Source organism: Electrophorus electricus, chromosome 16, assembly GCF_041902795.1.
Source record: "Electrophorus electricus isolate QZ-2024a chromosome 16, ASM4190279v1, whole genome shotgun sequence".
NCBI classification, from domain to species: Eukaryota; Metazoa; Chordata; class Actinopteri; order Gymnotiformes; family Gymnotidae; genus Electrophorus; species Electrophorus electricus.
The window spans coordinates 17,577,848-17,601,796 of record NC_137512.1 but is presented as its reverse complement, the minus strand read 5'-3'; the positions used below and the strand labels follow the sequence as shown (position 1 = coordinate 17,601,796).

The 23,949-nt window shown below is 45.2% G+C and overlaps 1 protein-coding gene across 5 annotated transcripts in view; it reads right to left on the bottom strand.

Annotated features, from left to right (window-relative positions):
• dock4a (dedicator of cytokinesis 4a) overlaps nucleotides 1-23,949 on the bottom strand; it is a 48,455-nt gene that overhangs the window by 3,599 nt on the left and 20,907 nt on the right. For 3 of the 5 annotated variants that reach the window (XM_081698991.1, XM_081698992.1, XM_081698993.1), the window contains 37 exons: nucleotides 23,777-23,939; nucleotides 23,269-23,375; nucleotides 22,902-23,058; nucleotides 21,913-22,010; nucleotides 21,720-21,803; nucleotides 21,011-21,111; nucleotides 17,531-17,612; nucleotides 16,240-16,410; nucleotides 14,694-14,886; nucleotides 14,394-14,524; nucleotides 13,839-13,973; nucleotides 13,485-13,583; nucleotides 13,249-13,343; nucleotides 12,879-12,954; nucleotides 12,469-12,569; nucleotides 12,175-12,233; nucleotides 11,827-11,975; nucleotides 11,396-11,481; nucleotides 11,246-11,272; nucleotides 10,924-11,019; nucleotides 10,577-10,637; nucleotides 10,365-10,458; nucleotides 9,447-9,595; nucleotides 7,695-7,781; nucleotides 7,065-7,169; nucleotides 5,956-6,097; nucleotides 4,716-4,882; nucleotides 3,945-4,031; nucleotides 3,440-3,616; nucleotides 2,474-2,557; nucleotides 1,877-1,996; nucleotides 1,616-1,743; nucleotides 1,339-1,459; nucleotides 1,080-1,161; nucleotides 388-512; nucleotides 233-302; nucleotides 41-105 (listed from right to left, as the gene is read on the bottom strand). In XM_081698991.1, coding sequence (XP_081555117.1) covers nucleotides 41-105; nucleotides 233-302; nucleotides 388-512; nucleotides 1,080-1,161; nucleotides 1,339-1,459; nucleotides 1,616-1,743; nucleotides 1,877-1,996; nucleotides 2,474-2,557; nucleotides 3,440-3,616; nucleotides 3,945-4,031; nucleotides 4,716-4,882; nucleotides 5,956-6,097; nucleotides 7,065-7,169; nucleotides 7,695-7,781; nucleotides 9,447-9,595; nucleotides 10,365-10,458; nucleotides 10,577-10,637; nucleotides 10,924-11,019; nucleotides 11,246-11,272; nucleotides 11,396-11,481; nucleotides 11,827-11,975; nucleotides 12,175-12,233; nucleotides 12,469-12,569; nucleotides 12,879-12,954; nucleotides 13,249-13,343; nucleotides 13,485-13,583; nucleotides 13,839-13,973; nucleotides 14,394-14,524; nucleotides 14,694-14,886; nucleotides 16,240-16,410; nucleotides 17,531-17,612; nucleotides 21,011-21,111; nucleotides 21,720-21,803; nucleotides 21,913-22,010; nucleotides 22,902-23,058; nucleotides 23,269-23,375; nucleotides 23,777-23,939 — 4,074 coding nt within the window. The remainder of the gene's footprint in view (nucleotides 1-40; nucleotides 106-232; nucleotides 303-387; nucleotides 513-1,079; nucleotides 1,162-1,338; nucleotides 1,460-1,615; nucleotides 1,744-1,876; nucleotides 1,997-2,473; nucleotides 2,558-3,439; nucleotides 3,617-3,944; nucleotides 4,032-4,715; nucleotides 4,883-5,955; nucleotides 6,098-7,064; nucleotides 7,170-7,694; nucleotides 7,782-9,446; nucleotides 9,596-10,364; nucleotides 10,459-10,576; nucleotides 10,638-10,923; nucleotides 11,020-11,245; nucleotides 11,273-11,395; nucleotides 11,482-11,826; nucleotides 11,976-12,174; nucleotides 12,234-12,468; nucleotides 12,570-12,878; nucleotides 12,955-13,248; nucleotides 13,344-13,484; nucleotides 13,584-13,838; nucleotides 13,974-14,393; nucleotides 14,525-14,693; nucleotides 14,887-16,239; nucleotides 16,411-17,530; nucleotides 17,613-21,010; nucleotides 21,112-21,719; nucleotides 21,804-21,912; nucleotides 22,011-22,901; nucleotides 23,059-23,268; nucleotides 23,376-23,776; nucleotides 23,940-23,949) is intronic. The other 2 variants (XM_027024541.3, XM_027024542.3) reach the window with 1 other exon arrangement.

Genomic DNA, 23,949 nt, shown 5'->3' with positions numbered 1-23,949 from the left:
TTTACTAACAGTAGAGCAAAGCAAGAAGAATAAAGCATACCTTTTGAGGAGACCTTGCAGTTGGCATGGGTGATAAAGACCTTATGCTCTTGCCTAGGGGGCCCCCTCACACACACACACACACACACACACACACACACACACACACACACACACACACACAAAACACACATACATATCACATATCAACTCACAGTACACAAATATCCCAATGTGCTGGGAGGTACCGTACCTGTGTCTGTGGTGGGGAGACCGGCCTCACACCGTGGCAGGCTGGTGTCGATCTGGAAGGGCATCATCCTCTGCGAATAGGGGAACAGACATGCATCACACTGCACAGCCCAGACGCGGCATGCTGTCCGAGCGATCTCCTCTACTGCTGCTCACCTGGGCCGAGTCCAGGGCACTGGGGAACATGCTGCTGCACAGTCTGTCCCGGGGCGAGAGGCACGCGTTCTCTCTGGACTGCTTGTGCTTATCGAGCGGCAGCGGAGACGCTGATGGAAGCGCATCTAAGTTTCAGTCGAGAGTAAGTGTTAACAGGGCAGGGAGATTTCAGCAGGTGACAAACGACATCTTACTTATTCATCACAGTGCCTTCTCTCTTCTCTAGATAAAAGCATAAAATATCCTAGGATGACTACAATAGCAGCATTCATCACCATAGAGTTGCATGAATGAAAGCACCAGAAATCAGTTTGTAAAGATGTGGTTTATGCTGTAAACCACAGTATTGTGAGCAAGATGTGTTAACAATAAACATGGGCTTTGTTTGCCAATTAATGCCCAGTAATATCTGTTATGTCTTAGGCAAGTCATGACTACAAAACAGTACATTGCTCTTGAAAAACAACAATAATATTTATGTAGCATGGCAATATTCAAATGGGACTGTAATAACAATACTTACACAGTATGTCCTTAATCATAGGATTTACCTGGAAGGTCAATTCCTGGCTCAAGCTCTAATGGACAGGACCCCGGGGAGGTTTGGGAGCATGCGAGCAGGCTAATCTTTGGTGTCCTGGAGCCTGAGGGTGAGCAGTGGTTCAGAGCTGCTGAGCCCACCATGTACTTACCTCTGCTGGAGCTGACGGCAGAGCCAGTCACGTTGTGGGACCCAGAGTGGTTGGAGCTGAGGCTTGAGGTGGACGGGCTGGGCTGAGGGGAGAAGAGCAGCTAGCGATCAGGTGGGATGACGGAAACTGCGGCAAAGTCTCCATCAGTGCTAATGACTGTCCGTGCAGTCGTGTTACAGGCAAGAGAGCCAAAGCTGACTCTGAGTTTGGGCAGAGGATCGTGACAACGTGCAAAACCATGGTGACGGGGGGTATGCACCTGCATGTTGAAGACCTCATCCGAGCTCTCTGATTGGCCAGTGATGTTGCTTACATCGTTGGAGGCCTGCGACGACAGTGAGGATGAGGAGTAGCGATTGACGGCCGGGTAACTTAGAGGGCTGGAGCAGGAGAGACACACGAGATAGGAGTGTAGCTTAGTAGGGCTGCTTAAATTCATTCCAAACGCAGTTGTTTGAGTCGCATTTCACCGGTCAGACAGTGCGCATTAGGATGACCTTTTCAGTTGGACCCCAACGATGGTGCCGGATACAGACCTGCGCCGCGCAACTATTCTCCCGCCGTCCGGACTGATGGCATTAGGAACCGGGGTCCTGCAGGTGCGTGGACTGCCGTTGGCAAAATGCAGTGGACTGACGCGCACGTATGCAGGAAACTCCTGTGGCTGAAAAGAGAACAAGGAGGGTCTTTTACTCCAACATGGAAGTGAGTGGTTGTTCTGAGCAACCACTTCAGTAACTGAAGTTCACTCAGAGATTAAATATGAGGGTTAACCTTATCCTTGCTATGGAACACACCTGTATGCCCAGACTGGATCGCATCACATGAAACTGGTCAACAAGTTTTTTGTGCAGTGGACGCATATCCTGCGGAACAAATTTCTCGTGCACAGCCAAACCATACTCCAAAATATGTGCCTGCATGTAGTAAGAAGAGATTTAGTCTTTACAACTCACAAAACAAATGCTAATAGGGATGTAACAGAACATTGATCAGTTACCTAACCCTACAATGTGGTTTAATGATCCAATGTACACATATTACATTGATCTTTAAGGTGGAATGGTGTAGCCAATAAAAATGTTTCAGAGTTTCCTAAAATGCTTTTCTCCCCTATCTTTTGAAGTCAGCAGTGAAAGATGATTTAGTTTTCATTCGACCAGAGTTTTTTTTAATTGAATAGGAATGTAAAATATCTTTGCTGTATGTATTGCTGATATTGTGTGCTTGTAGGAGCAACTGCACTACATCATGTCATTATATCCTTTAGTATATCACCAAAATGTCGAATTATTGACTTAAATCAATATTATATTGTAGTGAATCCCAATATTTGCACTCAGACTGACTAAGCACCTCAATGAGTAGAATGCATTTTGTGTCACAAACATTACCTGCTCAAACATGAGCTCTCGGAGACGGGTAATCTTATCTCCATCCTCTGGGTGACTGGAAATGTAATCTTTCGCAAAGAAAGCCTGCAACAAAAGATGTGCAGGAGTGAAAGCCAGCAGTCACACTTTAAAGAAAGAAGAGCTCCATCACTGGAGAGCAGATGGACCAGCAGGATGTGAGTACCGAGGTTGAGCCCACTGAAACATTAAGAAACTAAGTAAAAAATAAAACCAGGCAACAATGACAGCTTTCCAGGAACGCCGGTGGAACACTGGCTTGTCCAAGTTTGTCTGTCGATCAACACAGCACCACTGACGCAGATCCAACAGCATCTCAGCTCAGTCACTACAGTATATCTGTAACTCTCAATACACCACAGTGCATGCTGGGATTTTTGGTGGACCCCTGCCGACAGCTCTTCCCTTTTAATTGCCTCTGTGGCACGAGTGCATTAAAAGCTGACGTGCAGTTGCTTGGCAACGGCCTAATACTCTTATAGAGTGAAAGGGTAAAACACATTCATTAAATATCCGCTGTATGCTTTTTCACATTCACACAGCAAGCTGAGGCCTGCCTTTCATCCATTTAGACAGCAGAGTACTTCAGCATCAAGGGAAACAAAACCTGTCATGTTTTGTATATGTCGAAATATGCAAAAATTTAGCACAGAGCCTCACCGCTACATACAGCATTGAGAAGGGCCATGTACTCTAAAAGTGGCTTCTTGAACTCAGTCATATTGCACAGGTAATTTTTTTTAATGTCACGGAACCTAGGTCAAGCCTTAGCCTGAATCAGGGAAACAGTTTACAATCACCTAGACTGGGTTGTGTTATAAAATTGTAGACACCATCAAAAATTTTAAACCATCATTAGATGGTGCAAAATGCACATTTTCCCCTGGTCAGCCTATTAAATAGGCCATTAGGAAAGCATGGTGTGAAATGGGCCATGTCTCCAGTCACCTCCTGGTAGCGCGTGAGTCCCCCGTTTACGGCGGCGTCGATGACGCCATTCAGGCACATGGTGAGCGGGTTGATGTTCTGCATCTGCCGAGTCTGGCACTGGGCGATCAGGGTGCGCAGCTGCAGGGTCTTATTCTCGATCACCTCGCTGGCGTTCTCCAGGGGACTCATCTCCACCTGCGGGGACGGCACCAGCTCAGACACCAGCAACAGAGGAGCCGCCAGCATATGCGCTCAGGCGTGCCCTCAGTAATGCAGCAGATCACCGCGGATGACACTACTAGAGCAAGTGAGAGTTTTATGCGTAGCTGTTGAGGACAAGGCACTGTGGCGTTCAAAACAAATGTGAGATAACACCATTCCTGAGTGTAGAAATACTACTCTTTCCAGTGCTTTACAGGAACATGTTCAAAACTGTGTTATGAAATGGCTTCGCTTGTTCCAGAAATGTGAGCTACGAGCTACAAGCAGAAAAGGTAAAGGTCAGCAGAATCTCAGCTCTTACCAGGTCACGCTTCTCCACCTCAAACCAACGTGAGATGCCCGGGAGACTCTGAGCCAAGCTCAGAGTAGTTCTCTCCACCCACAGACTCTGAAGATACACACAAACACATACACACACACACACACACACACACACACACACACAAAATCTCAACATTCTTAAAGTGTAGCCAACAGAAAGCAAAACCTTTAACAAACGGACTGAAAAACAACGACTCCGACATGTGTGTGCAATATTTCAGCTAAATATGGCTTGACAGTGGAAGGTCTTGGCCTGCTGTGTATGGACGGGGGGGGGGGGGCGCACGCTGTCTGGCAAGGGGCCAGGGAGGTGCTGAGGCTCTCGGCGTTCGAGCACGTCTACGGGACTAATGGAGCGCGTGCAGCTGTGATGGATCGGACCAAAACTCCCACACTGTTTAATTAGCCTCTGCAGGAGCAAAGGGAAGCAGAGCGCAGAGCACCCAGCACACCTGAGGGCACCGATGCACATCAGACACATGGAGAGGGAAGGAGAGAAAAAGTAGCAGAGCGACAGAATGAGAGAGAGTTAGCGAAAGGAGAGACAAAAAGAAGAGACAGACAGAACGACGGCAGATGTAAAAGAGAGAAACAGGCAGATTTGTGCTAAATTTAGAGTCCATGAGGTTTTTTTTTTAGAAGGCAGCACTCTGGATTACTGTTATGGCATTTTTGTATGCCACAGCTATGGAGGCTACAGCTACAGACACCAGCAGAGGGGGTGTGGGAGAGACGGCGTGAAGCGGACCACCTTGAACTCATTTTCTTTATCCTTGGTGCCCTTGTGGAAGGGTCTGTCGTAGCGGAACCTCCAGATGTGATTGACCTTGTAGAAGCTCTTAATGTTGTTTGGCACACCGTCCCTCTGTAGGACATCACGATTGTCAGGCACGGGTGTGACCGCATAAATCTGCAGGTCTGGGCCAGAACCAGTTAAGGAGCATGCAGAGACTTAACCAGCAAATAATGTAGTCTGCATAGTATTACACACAGTGTAGTCTGCAAGAATTATACACAAGACACACACACATATACATACACACATACACACACACGCACACATGTGTGTGCGTGACTCTGAATCATGAACGTACAAAGGGAGATGCATTCATGCAAACGCCAGGGCATGGATATATTTACCTTTTCCTAAAGATGAAATACTTCATGGGACCTTTCTGTAAATCATGGCCCAACAGCATAGGCAACACACAGCAGCCCATCCCTACATGCGCCCTCCACTAGAAAAGGAAGAGCTCTGCCAGTGTAGCAGTGAAGATTCCACACACGTACACAGCTGTACCCACACACTTAAAACAAGGGACCTTAAACCTCCTATAAAAACCTCCTATAAAAATGTCAAAAATGAAGCAAAGCTTTAAGCTGACTGCCAAAACGCAGGGGAGTGCGGGAGGCAGTAAAGCAGCTGACCGCAGCCTGCAGGGGGCGCACTTGCTTGCCCGGCTCCGGCTCTGTATGGAACTGGTCTGCTTCTTACACTGGTCTGATCATCATGATAAGGGCTACCGGCACCACCCACCCACTTCCAGTCAATTAAACAGCTGTTCTATGCAAATTATCTATCATTCAAACGGCTGTGTCTTAAAGCATTGCCAGCCTTGCAATGTGTGTATATATATATACACACACATATATAAATATATATATAGATAGATAGATAGATAGATAGATAGATAGATAGATAGATAGATAGATAGATAGATAGATAGATAGATAGATAGATAGATAGATATAGATATATACATATACAATATATGCTTGTGTGTGCACGAGTGGATGTGTGTGTGTGTGAGCCTGTGTATGCATGTGTGTGTGTTTGTATGTACAGGTGTGTGTCTGTATGTGTATATACAGGTGTGTGTCTGTTCAGGTGTGTGTCTGAATGTGTATATACAGGTGTGTGTCTGTACAGGTGTGTGTCTGTATGTGTAGGTACACGTGTGTGTGTGTGTGCGTGTGTTTGTACAGGATACACTGTGCCTCGGCCTGAAGGATGGTCTGGTCTGGCTGGTTGGCATGCTGCATGGCGATGGCATGGGGAAACTCACTCAGCATCCTCTGCTGAAACGCCTCCAGACGCTCATAATCATTGCCCCGACAAACAAACTCTTTATTCTGCATAAAACACATGCATAAAATGCACGCACGCACGCACGCACACAAATAACACCGAACTGGAAAGGTCAGAACAGAATCTGAAGATTAGATGATAAACTTGACGAACTGTCCAGGAGAGTGGGAATGCTAGCTGCACTACACCACCTAGAGGACAGAGCATGAAACTTCACAACACTGTTGTTCCCAAATTTCTCTATATGCTGGCATAATAATTTGTATTTTAGTCAAGAATAAAAATGCAGACCTGAGAATTAGTTGAAGAGAATAACTGGTCACATTCTTTGAAGGTCATCATTAACAAGCATTATTCAAGCATCCTCCAGTGAATGTCTGACAATCACTCAAAGAACCCAAAATTTTAAACAGTCTTCAGGAGTGATTATATAATCGCCCCACCTTCTTTTACATACTAATGTTTGAAATCTCCACCATTATATCCAAACCATACATTATACAATACATACAAATTGATATTCAATACCTATACCAATTGGAGCTCAGTACCATTACAGTCCAAGAGAAGATTTCTCTTTTTAAAAAATGACTTCGCCGTACATCCGCAAGAAAGAGTTTTTTTTCTGTACCATCCTGTACCAGGTGGAGCGATGATGTGCCTTACACAGAGGTCTGCAGAGGTTTACCCAAAATCCTTTGCAGAAGCCTGCAGAGGACTATACAGAGGCCCCGCTCTGTACACAGATCATTTTATAAGGATACTGAATCTCTATGATCCTTTATGTTTTATGTTACTAGAATTCAATGTTTAAAATTTTTTTCCCCGTAAACTCTTTTCATTACCTCACCACCAAACCCCAAGCATGTTATTTCAAACAAAAATACAACAAAAAAAACCAAACACATACAGACACAAATCACAAAACACAAAAAACATACTCACAAAATGCATGCTTTACCCTTTAAAATAGCACATCTTACTTGCCGTTTTCAAAAATGCAACACTTACACGTAAGAAAAATGGGAACTTCTTGCCATAGAACCCGATCCTGAAGAACTCTGGCTCAAGCCTCTGCTGGTTCATTATCTTATCATAGAGAGAAGCCTCCATCAGCTGGCAAGCAAAATAATAACATGCCTCATTAAACATAATATAGCGGTCGAGGAAGACAGCTTTAAGGGTGACAAATTACTGCTACCCCCTATAGCACTCTATAGCAATCAGCTGTAAACAGAATATATGATCAAACAGAATTCACTGGACACACCACAGCTCTGTGACAGTTCTGTATGCACAGCTTTTCAACTTTGTTTCACTAGAAATTTTAGCAAAAATGGACAACAAAAGGGTTATATACCTCAGCGAACCACACATTCAGTCATTATAAGGCATTTCAGAGTGAACTGTTCTAAATGTGAATAAATAAAAAGAGAAAGAGACAAAAGAGGATGGGATAGCGGAGCAGTTGGCATAAGTTCTGACTGACTGCTCTGGTCCTGTAATAATCCTCTTAAAACTTCAAAGGAAACTGCAAAATGGGGAACTTTTATATAATGTATTCACAATAGCAGGCACTTTAAAATGTGACAGGATAAATCTGCAGCACCACTTTTTCTATTAAAAGTGGAAATTACTCACCCTCATTTTACTCAGGTTCCTGTAGTCATAGTAAGCTTCATGCTGATTGGCCAGCTCACGACAAAGGATAATGCAATTCTCCCAGCACTGGAATTCATAAAAGAGTTATCTGCTGTAGATGTAATTCATAAAAGAGTTATCTGCTGTAGATGTAATTCATAAAAGAGTTATCTGCTGTAGATGTAATGGTAAACACAGTGAAGTGAGACTAGATGTAGCAGCTTAGATATACAGTGAGGTAAGCATGATGTAAAGACATTTAGCTGAGACCACAGCTGAAGGAAGATTTGTGTCAAAAGAAACCTCAGAGGAGAGAATTACATTAAGAGAAGGCTGACAGAGAGAAAAGGCATGAGAGAATAAGAGATGGAGAGAAAAAGAGAGAGGGAGAGAGAGAGAGAGAGAGAAAGAGAGAGAGAGAAAGAGAGAAAGAGAGAGACAGTGAAAGAGATACGCAGAGTATGCAAGAGAGACAGATGGAGGGGAGAGAGAGAGGAGGTGAGAGGGAAGAGGTGAGAGAGGGAGAGAGAGAGGGAGAGAGAGAAAGAGAGGGAGAGAGAGGGAGGAGGTGAGAGAGGGAGAGAGAGAGAGAGGGAGAGAGAGGAGGTGAGAGAGGGAGGAGGTGAGAGAGGGAGAGAGAAAGAGGAGGTGAGAGAGGGAGAGAGAGAGAGAGGGAGAGAGAGGAGGTGAGAGAGGGAGAGAGAGAGAGAAAGAGAGGGAGAGAGAGGGAGGAGGTGAGAGAGGGAGAGAGAAAGAGGAGGTGAGAGAGGGAGAGAGAGAGAGGGAGAGAGAGGAGGTGAGAGAGGGAGGAGGTGAGAGAGGGAGGAGGTGAGAGAGGGAGAGAGAGAGAGAGGAGGTGAGGGAGAGAGAGAGGGAGAGAGAGGAGGTGAGAGAGGGAGAGAGAAAGAGGAGGCGAGGGAGAGAGAGAGAGAGGGGGAGAGAGAGGGAGAGAGAAAGAGGAGGTGAGAGAGGGAGAGAGAGAGGGAGAGAGGAGGTGAGAGAGGGAGAGAGAGGGAAAGAGAGGAGGTGAGAGAGGGAGGAGGTGAGAGAGGGAGAGAGAGTTAGAGAGAATAGGTGAGATAGGGAGAGAGAAAGAGGAGGTGAGAGAGGGAGAGAGAGAGAGAGAGGGAGAGAGAAAGAGGAGGTGAGAGAGGGAGAGACAGGGAGAGAGAGGAGGTGAGAGAGGGAGAGAGAGGAGGTGAGAGAGGGAGAGAGAGGGAGAGCGGGAGAGAGAGGGAGAGAGAGGAGGTGAGAGAGGGAGAGAGAGAGAGAGAGAGGGAAGAGGTAAGAGAGGGAAGAGGTGAGAGAGGGAGGAGGTGAGAGAGGGAGAGAGAGAGAGGAGGTGAGAGAGGGAGAGAGAGGGAGAGGAGGTGAGAGAGGGAGAGGGAGAGAGGAGGTGAGAGAGGGAGAGAGAGGAGGTGAGAGAGGGAGAGAGAGGGAGAGAGAGGAGGTGAGAGAGGGAGAGAGAGAGAGAGAGAGAGAGAGAGAGAGGGAAGAGGTAAGAGAGGGAAGAGGTGAGAGAGGGAGGAGGTGAGAGAGGGAGAGAGAGGGAGAGAGGGAGAGGAGGTGAGAGAGGGAGAGAGAACGAGAGAGGGAGAGGAGGTGAGAGAGGGAGAGAGAGAGAGGAGGTGAGAGAGGGAGAGAGAGAGAGGAGGTGAGAGAGGGAGGAGGTGAGAGAGGGAGAGAGAGAGAGGAGGTGAGAGAGGGAGGAGGTGAGAGAGGGAGCGAGAGGGAGAGAGAGGATTAACTGACTTTGCCTCTGTCAAAGTTGTGGATGATAGTGAGATGGAGGCACTCCTTCCTCTGCCACTCGCTCTGCATGGGGTAGGTGAGGAACTCCCTCAAAGGCCTCTCAGTCCACTCCAACAGCTCATCATACAGTAACAGAGTGTAGGCTGCCTCTGATGCACACACGCGCACACACGTACACACGCGCACACACACACACACACACACACACACACGTACACACGCGCACGCACACACACACGCGCATACACACGTGCACACGCGCACACACACGTACACGCGCGCACACACACACGTACACACGCGCACGCACACACACGCGCGCACGCACAAAGCAGACTCAGTTAGTTATGCACTGTTATATCAGTTACATGCTGTTGCATCACTTCTTGAACAAACTCAAGAATATCATCACAACACTCACACACACACACACACACAAATACACACACAGGGAGCTGTCCTTGTGACTGCACACTGATTCCAACTGCTGTTACTGCAAAGCATCCTGAAGCTTCCAGTGTGAAATACCACAGGCGATCACACATTCCCACAGGCAAGATCAAAAGATCAGCACAACCCGGAAACAGGATGCAAAACATGTGCTTCACTGCCAAGGTGACACTCAGCGAAACACATGAAACTTGGTTCTTGACAGTAAGGCCAAGAAATGATAAGTTAATAAGGAGCAATACATTTCACAATCTATTCGCTCAAGTGTGTGATGTTCTTCTTTACTGCTGAAGTAGCAGTGGCAGCCGACCCATTTAGTTCTGGACCTGCCCGTATAGTTCTGGACCTCTGTATAATTCTTGACATTCCCGTATAGTTCTGGACCTGCCCGTATAGTTCTGAACCTGCTTATATGGTTCTGGACATACCCGTATAGTTCTGAGCCTACCTGTACAGTTCTGGACTTACCTGTATAGTTCTGGACCTTCAGGTGCAGCTCATAGAGCTTGTGGATGTAGCGTATGTACATCTCCTCCTTATTGAGCTCCGTCTTATAGAAGTTCTGGGGCAGAAGAAAGAAACAGGACACTTCCATAGCAACACTGGAAACAGGTACCGGACAGCAAGCAGACCAGCTACTCTTACATACTCAAAAGTGCTTTTTCAGTTTTCTTTATTACCAGCAGGTTGACAGTACAGCCAATCTTTTTCCCATCAACCTCTCCAATCTTCATACAGTCCCTAAAATGGAGAGAGTGAGAAAGAGAGAGGAAATTGTATTTGGTAAAAAAAAAAAAAAAAGAGTTTTGTAATTTATCTTTTTCCTGACTGTCTATGACAAATTATGTTCCTACAGCACTTTTATTGTCTTCTGAGATTTTTTTTCTCTCTGTATATGTGTGTGTGTGTGTGTGTGTGTGTGTGTGTGTGTGTGTGCGTGTACTAGAGACTCTGGGAGAGTTTATGAGAGGGTGTGAATATGTTTAAAGTTGCTGTTTGTCTGAGTGAGTGAGCCTGTCATTATTACCTGTAATCAAGCAGTCTCTCCATAAGTCGTGTGACAGTGGCAATATGAGAGACTCCACTCTCTCTCCAGGTTTCTCTCTCAATCTTCTTCAGCAAGCTAGAGCACAAGTACACACACACACACACACACACACACACACACACACACACACACACACACACACACACCACAGATTCCCACAGACAAAGTCAAAGGTTGAGTGACTCACAGTTACAGGTCATAATTCAGATTCTCTGAAAAGCCACTCAGAGCTTCTATTTCCATCTCACTGTGGTTATCTATTACCTTCCATTGGTAAGCGATGGTATGTGGTGGTTCTTACCTCGGGTATGGGCCAAACAGTGGTATTCTAATCCAGAAAGCATAAACAGAAAACAACACAGCTGTAATGTTTCAGTGATTGTGTAAAACAGGTTGAGTGTGTTGTCGGGCCTGTGGACATCAAGCAGCCCTGCAGCAATCAGACCCTCACATGTTGTTGAAGAGCTCCTTGTAGGTCTCATCTCCTTTACCCTCTGACATCAGACTCTCCAGTTTATCGATGAGCTTCGCCTCCACCTGGGGACCAACAGAGCATTTCCCACAGAATAAAATCATCAGTAATAACTGAGAAATACACACTTCAATATGAGACGTAACCCTGCGTAAATGCTTAAGAGAGAAGTGTAGGGTGGACTACGGGAGTGGACGTTTGTTGTGTTCCCTGCCAGCAAAGCCTGAGACCACAACAGACCACAGCAGAGAGCACAGCAATGTTACATGCATGAGATGGAATTTAACGCTGTGAAGGGAGAGAGGTGATGTGCTTGCTTGCTAAGAAACCCAACAGCATCACATGTTGTCTTAGGAGTCCAGAGACGTGGGCCTCCTGGGGTCAGCGTGATGTCACAACGAGGTCATCACCTGCTTAAAGTTGCCACTGCGACGCTCCTCGCTGTCCATCATGTCATGGAAGACGGGGATGAGCACGTTGCGCAGGTCAGACTGCGGCACTAGGGTCACCTCCAGGAACGGCCCAATCAGTGAAGGGATCAGATTCACTTTATAGTCACCTAGAGAGGTGAGAGGGTAATGGTAGGATTATTCTGTCTGAACATTTATTATGTTATCTGACAGAATAGGGGCATGGAATTCAGCTGTCAAGGGCAGTATTCTCTAGCAGTGGCCAAGTCCAAGTATGCTATCTCTCTCCAGACAGCTACAGCATGTTAGTATGTTAGTGAGTGTGTGTGGTAGCACATGTAGCCTCACCAAGATTTTGCCACATGCTGAAGATCTCACACCCGATCATCACCCGCATGTCTCCGTACCTACAACATCAACAAAACAACAACAACTTATACTCTTATGTGATTTTAGGAAAGACAGTACTAAAATGTGTAACTGAGAGAAACCAAAACGCAAATTAAAAGCACATTCTTCCACCCAGTATCTGACAAAGGAGGGCTCCTAAACATTCAGTTTCCCTTGGGATTGATTTGGATGCTGCACAAGCGGCATGTTTTAAAATCGTTTCTCGCAGTCATGCGCAGGGTTTGTGCTCACTTTTCCAGCACTTTCTTCCGTTTGGACGGAGGGAACATCTCGAGCTGGAGGCATGGCTGGATGACGAACACTATGGAGAGGTACAAATAGGACTCCCACACCTGTAGAGAAAGGACAGGTAGAATTACATAGCTAGCTGGTGGTTGCACTCTATAATGCAGACCTACATGTTCAAAAGCACTGATGGATGGGCAGTGAAGATCAAGTGCATGTGACCTTTCACCCATCTGTGTGACAGAGATGAGGTTTGGTGTCAGAGCCAGAAGGCAGAAAAAGGTAGAAACAAACTGCATCTAGAGATGAGAGAAAAATGTGACAAATATGGATGAACTATATGCGCACAAACACAGACGCACCATGAACACCCACGCACACACACATATACACACACAAATGCAATTTTCTCCTACCTTGAAGTCAAATTTCTCATTAAGGAAGTTGTTACGCAGCGTGTCAGAGAGATAGAGCACCGTGGTGATGATGACACTGAAAACAGATTGAAAATGAATAACGCAGCAATGAAAAAGTGGTCGATTTCTGCTGAGTGCATATTCTGGTGCTCACTCTTTATAACCAGCCTCTGTCAGTCCTGGGGGCGGGGCCACAGCATTACACAATTTAGTGTTTGTTCCAGCCGATCTGATTAACATTCAGCTAATTATGAAGCCCTTCACAAGCTGAGTTAGGTGTTTTGGAGCAGGGCAGAAACACTAAACTGCATTGCATCAGCCCTCCAGGATTGGACTTTAAGAATCCTGTTTTACAGCATTCTGAGCTTACTTGTTGGTGACCAATCTCATGACTGTCCAGTCTTTAGGAAACATGTCTGGCCGGATAAGTATTCTAAACACAGTGAAAAGCTGCAGGAGAAAGTTCTGGAACAGAAGCAAAAAAAGATTTATTTTTTCCCCCTCATTTTTATAGAAATGGTAGCAGGTAATAAGATGTAATGCTCCTATACAACCCCTCTTCCCAGCTGGAGAGCTACTGGGTCAGAGGTCACTGAGAGGACTCACCGCCAGCTCATCCTTATTGGGAAATCGGCTCAGGAGCTTCTGGTAATCCTTATCACTGAGCTGCCTCAGGAGAGTGAGCAAACAGGCCACAAATTCACCCTACACGCACACACAGACACAGACGCAGACACAGACACACACACAAATGCACAAAAATTCTAAACGCTTACTGTAAAGAATCCTGCCTTAGTGTCTGTTCCTCAGCCTGACCCCCGTAGTCCTGGGCTAAGTTTTACTGTTAACAATAACATTGCATGGAATTTTTTTGGTTTTTTTAATTGGAGTGAAGTTCAAAAGATACCGTGGTTTTCTGTTTTCAAGCTACTGTTTGTGTTAGCGTGTCCATTTACGTACAGTAACATCCTGGTACTGCAGACGCAGAGAGGTTGCTGTCGGCTGGGGGTGGCTGGTCACCTCCAGGATAGTCCGCAGCAAAACCCCAGACAGGCTTTCCATGATTATATTTACCTCTTCAGACACCACACATTCCTATGCACATACACACACACACACACACACACACACACACACACACACACACACACACACACACACACACACACACAGACAAACACAGATGGACACACACAAGAGATCATTTGCACACTATTGCCTAGTTTTTGCTCAGGCTTAACAATGTTAATTAAGATTTTAATCTGATTCCTAAAAAATTAGTATTCATTTTATGTTTAATTTCAGTTGTAATTAAGAGATATAGTGAAATTGATATCAGCATTTGTTGCTATAAAGAGAGTTTGGGATGCCTAATCCTCTAAAACCCCTCTTCCCACACCATCAGCAGGGACACCCCAAGAATTCTAGTGCGGTGCAGGTTCTGATTTCATAATCAGAACAGGTGCATTTGGGGCCTGAGGTGTGCATATATGGACTTGGTGAAAGAACACTTACTGTGTTTGGATCTCTGTGGACCAGTGATAACATGCCGGTGAGGATATTTGCGCACAGAACTAGCTCCTTCTGCTCCTGAAGGTATGTGTGGAGGAGATGAAGAACCACAGGCAGCAACACACACCGCGATTCTGCAAACACACACAGACTGTGCTTCTAGTACTACACAAACCAAATCACAGAACAAAATCACAGGGCTTCTTTTGCCCTTTTTGATATCTATCAATTAATATGGATCACAGGAGACTATCTGATGCACAATAGTGAATGAAGGCTTTGTGTCTGCTGGGATGTCTGTACCTGGGTTTGTGTATAGTGGGCTTTCCACCGTCTTGGCCATGCACTGCAGCTTAACGGCCTGCAGGGGGCAGTCTGTGTGTGAAAGTGCAGGCATGCTGTTGAGCGTGTCCCGTGCAAGATTTGCTACCTCCCGCACGTTGAACACCTTCAACAGCTCAGAGCACACAATGGGGAAGGACCTCAGAAACACAGCCTGACGGAACACACACACACACACACACACACACACACACACACACACACACACACAAACATAAATATCTATTAGTTATGTTGAACAATTAAAAAAAAAAACATTAAGGAAACCTGGATGGGTTTCTCTGAAAACAATCACTCACAGCCTTGGCGCACATTGTTAACAAGCACAATTTATTCTTAGTAATAAACAGCACCCATTGCTAATGTAACCTTGTTCTCAGGCCCCAGAAGAGCTCAGAAAGCTCAGGTCCTCTGAGCTGAACATGTAACAGTAGCAGTAAGAGGGAGGCAGAGTGCGAGAAACACACGTTTGTGCTCTAGTGCACTCAGTGCTTTAGGGGTGGAGACTTCATATGTCGAGCACATACAGCATGCAAAGTGTCCCAGCTCAGCAAGAGACAGATGTAAGCCAATTCTCTCTCTCTCTCTCTCTCTCTCTCCCACTCTCTCTCTCACACACACAGACACACACACACACAGGTACACATATACACGTCAGGACATGCTTAAGAACACACATACACACGCACACACACATGAAAGCCTGTTCAAAAATCCGTTGCATGAAGTGTCTCTTGCTTGGCACAGACTCAGTAGGCTCCATGTGCTCCGGATTAGTGCTGGCTGTCCGAAGATGCTTTGTTTCCTCAGGCGTGTTAATTGAAATCTGCTCTCCCTCTGTGTTGCCATAACAAGTATGAACACACGTGTGTGTAATGTGTATGTGTTCAAAAATGTCGACACTTTCATACAGTGTGTTTGTGTGTTTTTGTGTGTGTTTGTTTGTATGTGTGTTTGTTTTGTGTGTTTGTTTTTGTGTTTTATGTGTGCCCCATTGTGCTGACATTAACATTCGCTACCACATTATCTGAAAAAAATGTTTTTGAAACATGTACAATCCATCCTGTCAAACATTGTGGACATGTAGGTTACAGTATGCACATGATCAGACACACGTGTGAACACACACACACACACACACAAACACACACACACAAACGCACACACACGCACGCACACGCACGCACACGCACGCACACACACCACTGTTGATGCTGAGCACTGCACATGCTGAGAGTGTGAAACTATGCGACAGACTGTAAATAACCTCAGTGTAAGTGTGCATGTGGATGTGACTCACCAGTATGTTTGTTTGTGTGTGTGTGTGTGTGTGTGCGTCCGTGTGTGTGTGTATGTGTGTGTGTGTGCATATGTGTGACAGCATTGAAGCTTTTGCTTTTTTCTCAGTGCTGATGCCCTTGCAGCACACGTGGGTGTTCGTGTACGTGTGTGTATGTGTTACCCATCTCGTGTTGGGAGTGTGTGTGAGTGAGTGTCTGCGTCTGACCTGTGTGTGTGTGATGGGGCTGATGCCCTTGCTCTCATGAGAGAGGAACAGGTGGACAGACTTGAAGAGCTCGTGGATGGAACAGCGGAATTCCTCCTCGCCCTGCCCTGCAGCCGCTGCTGTGTACAGCATGCGAGACTGCACAATGAACTTAAACAGATACTCTGCAGCCTACACACACACACACACACACACACACACACACACACACACACACAAGAAAAAAAAAACACACCTGAGCTTAGTAAAATACTATTTACAACTGACTATTTTCTCTACTGAATGCATGTTTTAACTGGCCTGTGCATGGGATAGGATTTGGGTAAGCTAACAGGGGTAATATGTAAAATGTCAAATACTCAGACCACATCTACACTGTTTGGTCTAGATTTTGGTCTGATGTGTGAGAAAACAGCCCACAGTACATTTTGGGCATTAGAACATGACAGATTACATCACATCACAGACAGAATGTGGTAGGATACGAAATACATCATATTGACCTACAAAAAGAAAACATTAACCTGAACCAAAATCTTCCGCTTTTTGTTCAAAAGAATAATGTGGAAAACAGAAACAGGTCACGGCTGGCGTTGTGCTGATGGTTCTGGTACACCATGGCCTCAATCCAGCCTGGCATTAGGAGATTCAGCACACACTTGAGCTTCGACTGCATCGCTTTAGATGGAAAAAGTTTTTAATGCTTCCAAAACAAGTGTTGGAGAGGTGCTGCCAAATGCAGAAACAATCCGGAACCTTCCTGGCAGGGGCTCACAGGAGCAGGAGAACAGTAGAGGGCGGCAGAACAGAGAACTACAGCAGGCCTTTGTAGCTCCGCGGAAAGTCCTGCTCTTAAAAGGAGACTGTTCAGAGCTGGCAGGAGATGGCACTTCTGTGGAACAGGATATACATCCAGCAGGGAGTAGGAGCTCACTAGGATGTGGTTTTGTGTGTGTGTGTGTGTGTGTTTGTGTGTGTGTGTGTGTGTGTGTGTGCACGTGTGTGTGTCAGCTTGTGCATGAATGTGAATGAGTGTAAAAGAGACCAACAAAGAGTGAGAAAGAGAGTGAGATCAAGAGACAAAGAGAAGTGGTGAGAAAGACAGAAAGTGACTAGAGTAGATGGTGTTTTTATCTTGTATGTATGCTTTTGATATGGGAGCGGACATTTCAGTTGGCCTTGCTCCTTCATGTTTTGTTCATGTACACCTACTCAAAGGCTTACCTGGCCACTGTCATATAGTACTGGCAGGCAGTTAAGACTGTGTGTCTGGGTGTAGATGTCTGTGTACCTTCAGGACCTGCTGGATCTGCTCCTGGTGCTCAGTGTCGATGATGCGATCCACATACCACTTCAGGACCCGTATCAGGTCTCTGTACACCCAAGAACACACGCACACACACCCATACACACAAACCCACAGGCACACCCACATGCATGATGCAGAAGCATTAGGTATTTTAAAACCATTTAAAGCGCAACCTCGTGCACAGGGTAGAGACTGAGCAGCTGTGTGCATTTCTAAATCACTAATAATCTGCTATCTCCCTTGTCTTGCCACACAGGCTCTGTGTGAATGGCTCGGGTTTTAACACTGTCCCCAGATCGCCTTGGCAGGCTTTGATCTGGTGGCTAATGGTGGCAGTGAAGTCACACACTGCACACAGCAGCACGTCCTACTCTACAAGTCCTGCACACATGCCACCGCCCGCTGTTGAAGGCATCCTCTGAGGCAGTGCCTCATTCGCCTGGTAATTCTGCCTCCATCAAAGTCACTGAATGATTCAAACGCTTCTCTGGAAATAATCCACTGCAATCTTTTCCAGAATGTGTGTGCGTGTGTGTGGATGTGTGCATGTGTGTGTCTGCACGTGTGTAGGTGTGTTTATATGTGCATTTGTGGATTGACAGCAGGTATGTGTTTATGTTTGTGTGTGTATGTGAGTAGGTAATACAAAACAAAAAACATCTCTGCAATCATATTTCAGACATACAGTACAATGTAATCTAGTACAAAATAAATATTTCTTTGCTGTATCTTCTTTGAACATGTTGAGTTCTAAATAAATCCAGATTAAATACGAATTCTAAAAAAAATCCAGATTAAATATTTTAAGAACCTGGGTCACTCATAGTACCCTAGCACATTCCATTGCGCAGGACAATGGGTTTGCTGTCAGAGGACATTAACACTGGCTATCAGGGTGGAATTAATGTTACCTGAAGCAAAAGTACCATCATTAATATGTTGTTCTCAACATTGTACAGTCTCAGTACTCTCTTCAGTTCCAGCCCTTCTGCCATAACAATGAAAACCAGATTACTTTTAGAAGAATGAATCTCATAAAATGGGAATCTGAAGGCATTACACACTTACAGAAAACATGGCTACAGACAAAGGTGAGAATAAACGTGCATGAGAAGTACACTAATCACTTGTGTGCCTGTGAAAATATGGATGGAGCCACTTGGAGCCCTTTGCTCTCTCACTGAGCAGAACAGACCCACATGTCCCCCGAGCCTTTGGGCCTGTGGGTTAACCTGAGCGTGACTCAGAGTCCGCTGGGGGTGCACACAAAGCCAAAGGCAAGACTGCAAACTACAATGAAGAGAAAAGAACTTCAAAAGGCATTACATTAACCTCATTAGGGTATTCCTGTTTTATATGCCTAAGTAATCAGTGAGCAAGGCTGTGGTTTATTCCAGTTAACATGCGCATCAAGATCCACAAAAGAACTAACAGCCAAAGGACACGTCAAATAACAACAAAAAACGGAGCAATTACAGCTGATATTCCAGACCACAAAACAAAGGGAGAGCTAAAAAGAGGTGACAAGGAAGTGAGAGAGAGAGAGATAGAGAGAGAGAGAGAGAGAGAGAGAGAGGGAGAGAGAGAGAGAGAGGGAGAGAGAGAGAGAGAGAGAGAGAGAGGGAGAGAGAGAGAGAGAGGGAGAGAGAGAGAGAGAGAGAGAGAGAGAGAGAGAGAGAGAGAGAGAAGGGGCTGTTAAATTAAAGATTGGTGCATTTACATGTGAGAATATATCACACCCCCCTCTACACACACACACTAGAAATCACACAGGTGAGAGAGAGATGCTCTACACAGCACTTCTGTGTTAGATTCTTCATACCAATATTACTCCACACACCAACACATGTCCAAACACCACCCCACACACCAACACACGTCCAAACACCACACCAACACACGTCCAAACACAACCCCACACATGAACACATGTCCAAACACTGCCCAACACACCAAAACATGCTCAAACTCTACCCAGCACACCAGCACATGCTCAAACTGTACCCAACACACCAGCACATGCTCAAACACTATCTCACACACCACAATACACACACCAAGACATGACCAAACCCTATCTCACACACCTCAACCCACACACCAACACATGCCCCAACACTGCCCCACACTCCAACACATGCCTAGACACTACCCCACACACCAACAAATGTCCAAACACTACCCCACACATGTTCAAACACTCTCATGCACAACACATGCCCCAACACTACTCCACACACCAACACATGTTCAAACACTCTCACGCACCAACACATGTCCAAACACTACCCAACACACCAACGCACGCCCCAACACTACCCCACACACCTGCCCCAAACACCAACGCACACCCCAACACTACCCCACACACCAATGCACGCCCCAACACTACCCCACACACATGCCCCAACACTACCCCACACACCAACGCACGCCCAAATGGAAGGATGACCAGTTGGGACATAAAGAGGACAAGTTGTTGGAACAAGAGACAGCAAGGATGAGTAGACATATGTAAAGGGATGAGAGAGTACCAAAAGTGGGAAAAGGAAAAAATGTTTTAAAAAAGAATCTAAGGACAGTATGCTGTAAGCTTAAGGTAAGAGGAGAATCAGAGAAAACATATTAGAGAAAATATTAGACAATATAACCCTCCACACTTAACCCCCCCCACACACACACGCACAAATCACTTCACAGCCCAGACACACAAGTACAAGACAGTGTCTTGTCAGGAGAGCAAGATGGGTTAGGAAAGCTCAAAGAAGGAAGGTGTTCAGAGGCCCACTACAAGCACAGAGAGGCCCAGCACACAAGTACCCAGCAACCACTTCTGACCAGTCATTTTCATTTAGGCAAAAATGAGGATAATAATATACCTAACAAGTGACCTCAAAAATGAACATTAAGTCCCATATGTGAGACCCAAAACCCTATGAACAATCAGTACACCCACAACCTTGGAATCATTACATTTAAGGCATTTAGCTGACACGTTTATCCAAAGTGGCCTACAATTATGACTGAGTACAACTTGAGCAACTGAGGGTTAAGGGCCTCGCTCAGGGGCCCAAAAGGGGCAACTTGGCAGTGGTGGACCTTGAACAGCAACCTTCCAATTACAAGTCAAGTACCTTAACCACTGAGCTACCACTGCCCTGCCCTGAATCATGACATCAGCCCTAGATACTGGTTAAATATAAAACCTGCTAAAATATGGAGGGCTGTTACAGTCACCAACCAGTAAACTATATTCCTAAATGAATGTCTTCTTTGCTGCTGTTATGTTGTTTTATTTCACGATGGATTATGACATCTTGTTCCAGAGTGTACTACATATATTGAGAAGTGAGAACAAAACTTAAAACTTGACAATAATATTACAAGAGAATTCATGAGAATAACACCCAAACACTTAGCTAATATGACCCTGAGGGCTTTGGGAGGGTTCAGGGTACTCACCGGTATGACAGTGCTCCCGCAAAATGGTGCTCTATGTAGTTGTCCATGATGGGCTTGAAGTGCTGGAATTTACTGTCCTGCAGTAAATTAATGACATGAACCTGTGGGACAGATCAGAGCTATCTTGACTCACTGAAAGTACAAAGCTGCCATTTAGATTCACTGTAAATGAAACTGCATAACAGCAATGAGTTCTATCTGTCCATTGGTTCTTCAGTAAACTATTACAAAGGTACAAACCATTATTACAAAGGTACTACCTTATTTCTAGAAGTGCATTCCATGCTTGTGAAAATAAATATTTATAAATACTGTGTAATACAGTGTAATGCTTGTGCTTATCATAGGGTTAAGAACATTACTTGAAATAAGATTCACAGGCATTCAAAAGTGGCTTATCAGGCATGCCTGGTATCTTCAGAAATAGCCGTTTGAAATTCCTGCTATAAAATGAATGTTGCGAAGTAAGACAGCTATCATGCAACCAAGGAAAAAGTTCAAACAGTTCAGCTATGACAAGATCCCCGGCATGAGCTCACACAATTAAAAGTATTTTGTCAGTAGCCACATTTGTGGGTAACCGTGGCAACGTGGCAGAAGAGAATGGTATGAAGCAAGCCGGTTATTAAAGTCTGTTCTGCATTGTGTTCCTGTAGATGAGGGGGATCAGAGATGGAATGCTCAGTAAAGGAGTACACATCCATCTTACCAGGCAGTCAAACACCTTCAGTCCATAGCGCTGAGGGCTCTCGTCCAAAACTGCAAAAAGTGTGTCCAGTGTGTCCTGCAGAAACTATCAGGGAACAAATAAAACAGGGAAAAACTGAGATATACCAACTGAGCCAAAAGGAAAATGTAAGAGGACAAAGGAAGACTCTGTAGTTTAAGCACATTCTTTGTACCTTAACTATCTCAGCACCATCTATGTCCTTCAGCTTGGACAGACAATCCATTATCCGGTCTGGATGGGTTCTCCATTTTAGCAAATCCAACATGTCACCTGCAGGTTGAGACAAACTGATTGCTGAAACATAAATATTATGAGAAAAATATGGATTTTTCATTATGATTATGTCTTTCTGATGGACCACAGTAAATAATACTGATTTGACTGCTCTGGATAAAGATTACTGAGTAAGAATGAAAAACCCAGGGCAAAAAATCACTCCATGTCAGTATCAGGTTCCTGGTTGGACTACTGGGGTGTTTTCTCTGCTGAAATACAAGTTCATGTAATGCAGGTCTCAAGAATCTGCTGTTAAGAAGACTCAGATGTTTACAAACCAGAGGAGCACTTAGCTCTCCAGAGGAACACTTTAGCTCTCCAGACCTGTTCTTGTAGCCTTCCAAGACTGAAGTTTACCACTGATGATTCTTCCCTGTGACTTTACCTACAGGTCACTTTATGTCATTTTAAAAGTGGCCAATCAGATGAATCAATTGCTTAGTGATCACAAAGACTTGGACTGGGTTTGGATTCAATAGCCTGGACTCAGTATCAGGGCAATAAACTATGTCTCAGTCATACGGTTTCCCTAAACTGCGATGTCATCCCCTAACAAACTGCCTCTGCGACTGGCTGTCCATGCCTGGCTGGGTGGAGCCCAGCTGCGGCTCAAGCCTTGGGCTGCACTCCAAGGTCAACAGAAGCAGGTGTGAGACCAGCATGCAGCCACCCCCCCCCATAGCATCAGGCTCGCCAACATGGCGCACATGGCTGCAAACATCACAAAGGTCACCGGCGCCAACAAACAACAGGAGAGGTCAGGTGAAGTGCATTAATTACGTGGGACAATTGTGGCTCAAGTTGAGCGTGAAGGACAGAGGCTTTAAGCTCTTTGTGAAGTGATGTGTCATTTCAGTGAGGTTACAAAGATTTCTAGAGTAATACCATTCTGAGTAAGCTTGGTGGAGCAGAGCTGGGAGAGGATCCAGAAGGACTCTTTGCTGTTCTTTATGGTCTGGTTCTGGCCAGGCTGCAGACTGGCCTTAGAGAACGACAGTTTGAGGTAGCGAGATGACTCCTGGAGATTCGCCGTCTCTTCACACTAAGAGAAGGCGCCGAGAGAGTTAGTACACACTTATTTAGGTTTTTATTCTGTTTAATTTTATTGGCGTTTTAACGGTATATTTTCTCGTTTTATTCTAATCTGTTTTAGGTGTATTGATTTTTTCACATTGCACCATTCTGTAAAGCTTGTTATTAATGTTTCTTTTTTTAAGCACCATATAAAAACATCGATTGTTACTGCTGTTACCTTGTGGACGATGAGCTCATGTGTCCCATCAGGCAGTGTTCTGCCATCCTCTTGCATCAGAGGAACAAAAGAGAAGCCAAACAGCTTCTTCTCTCCTTTCTCCTTTGCTGGAATAGCAGACATCAAGGTCCTTATGTCCCCCCTTCCCTAGAGCAGCTTCAGTAATACTATTCCACTTCTTAAAGCATTATGCTACTTACTAAGTTAATTGTGTAATTAGAAATATGTTTTAATTAGAAATGGGTAGAGTTTTGTAGGTTTGCAACTAATGCATTCCAGTTGGAAGTGTCACCAGAAGTATTCATAGTGTAACACTGCATAGTAATTTAGTGCTTCAATGACTCAACAATCTCAGACGCAACAGACTCGGAAGTACCTAATAAACATTTTTAGAGCATTCCAGTGAATCACAGGAGGTCACATAATCTGACAGTGACCTCACTATCCACAGCTACAATACGTAGTGAATACAACGTGTTGGTGTTTACGGTAGAGTGTGTGGTCTTACTGGAGCAGTGTCTGAACTCAAAGCGCAAGTGAGTAGCTCTGAACAGCTCCAGAGGTACGGACAGTTTGATCATTTCCGACCAGCGGGGGCTGTTACTGTGATACAGCACCAACGAATGGAATTCATCCATCCCAGGCTCCCCTGAACCTGAACAAACCATACCCTAAGAGAAA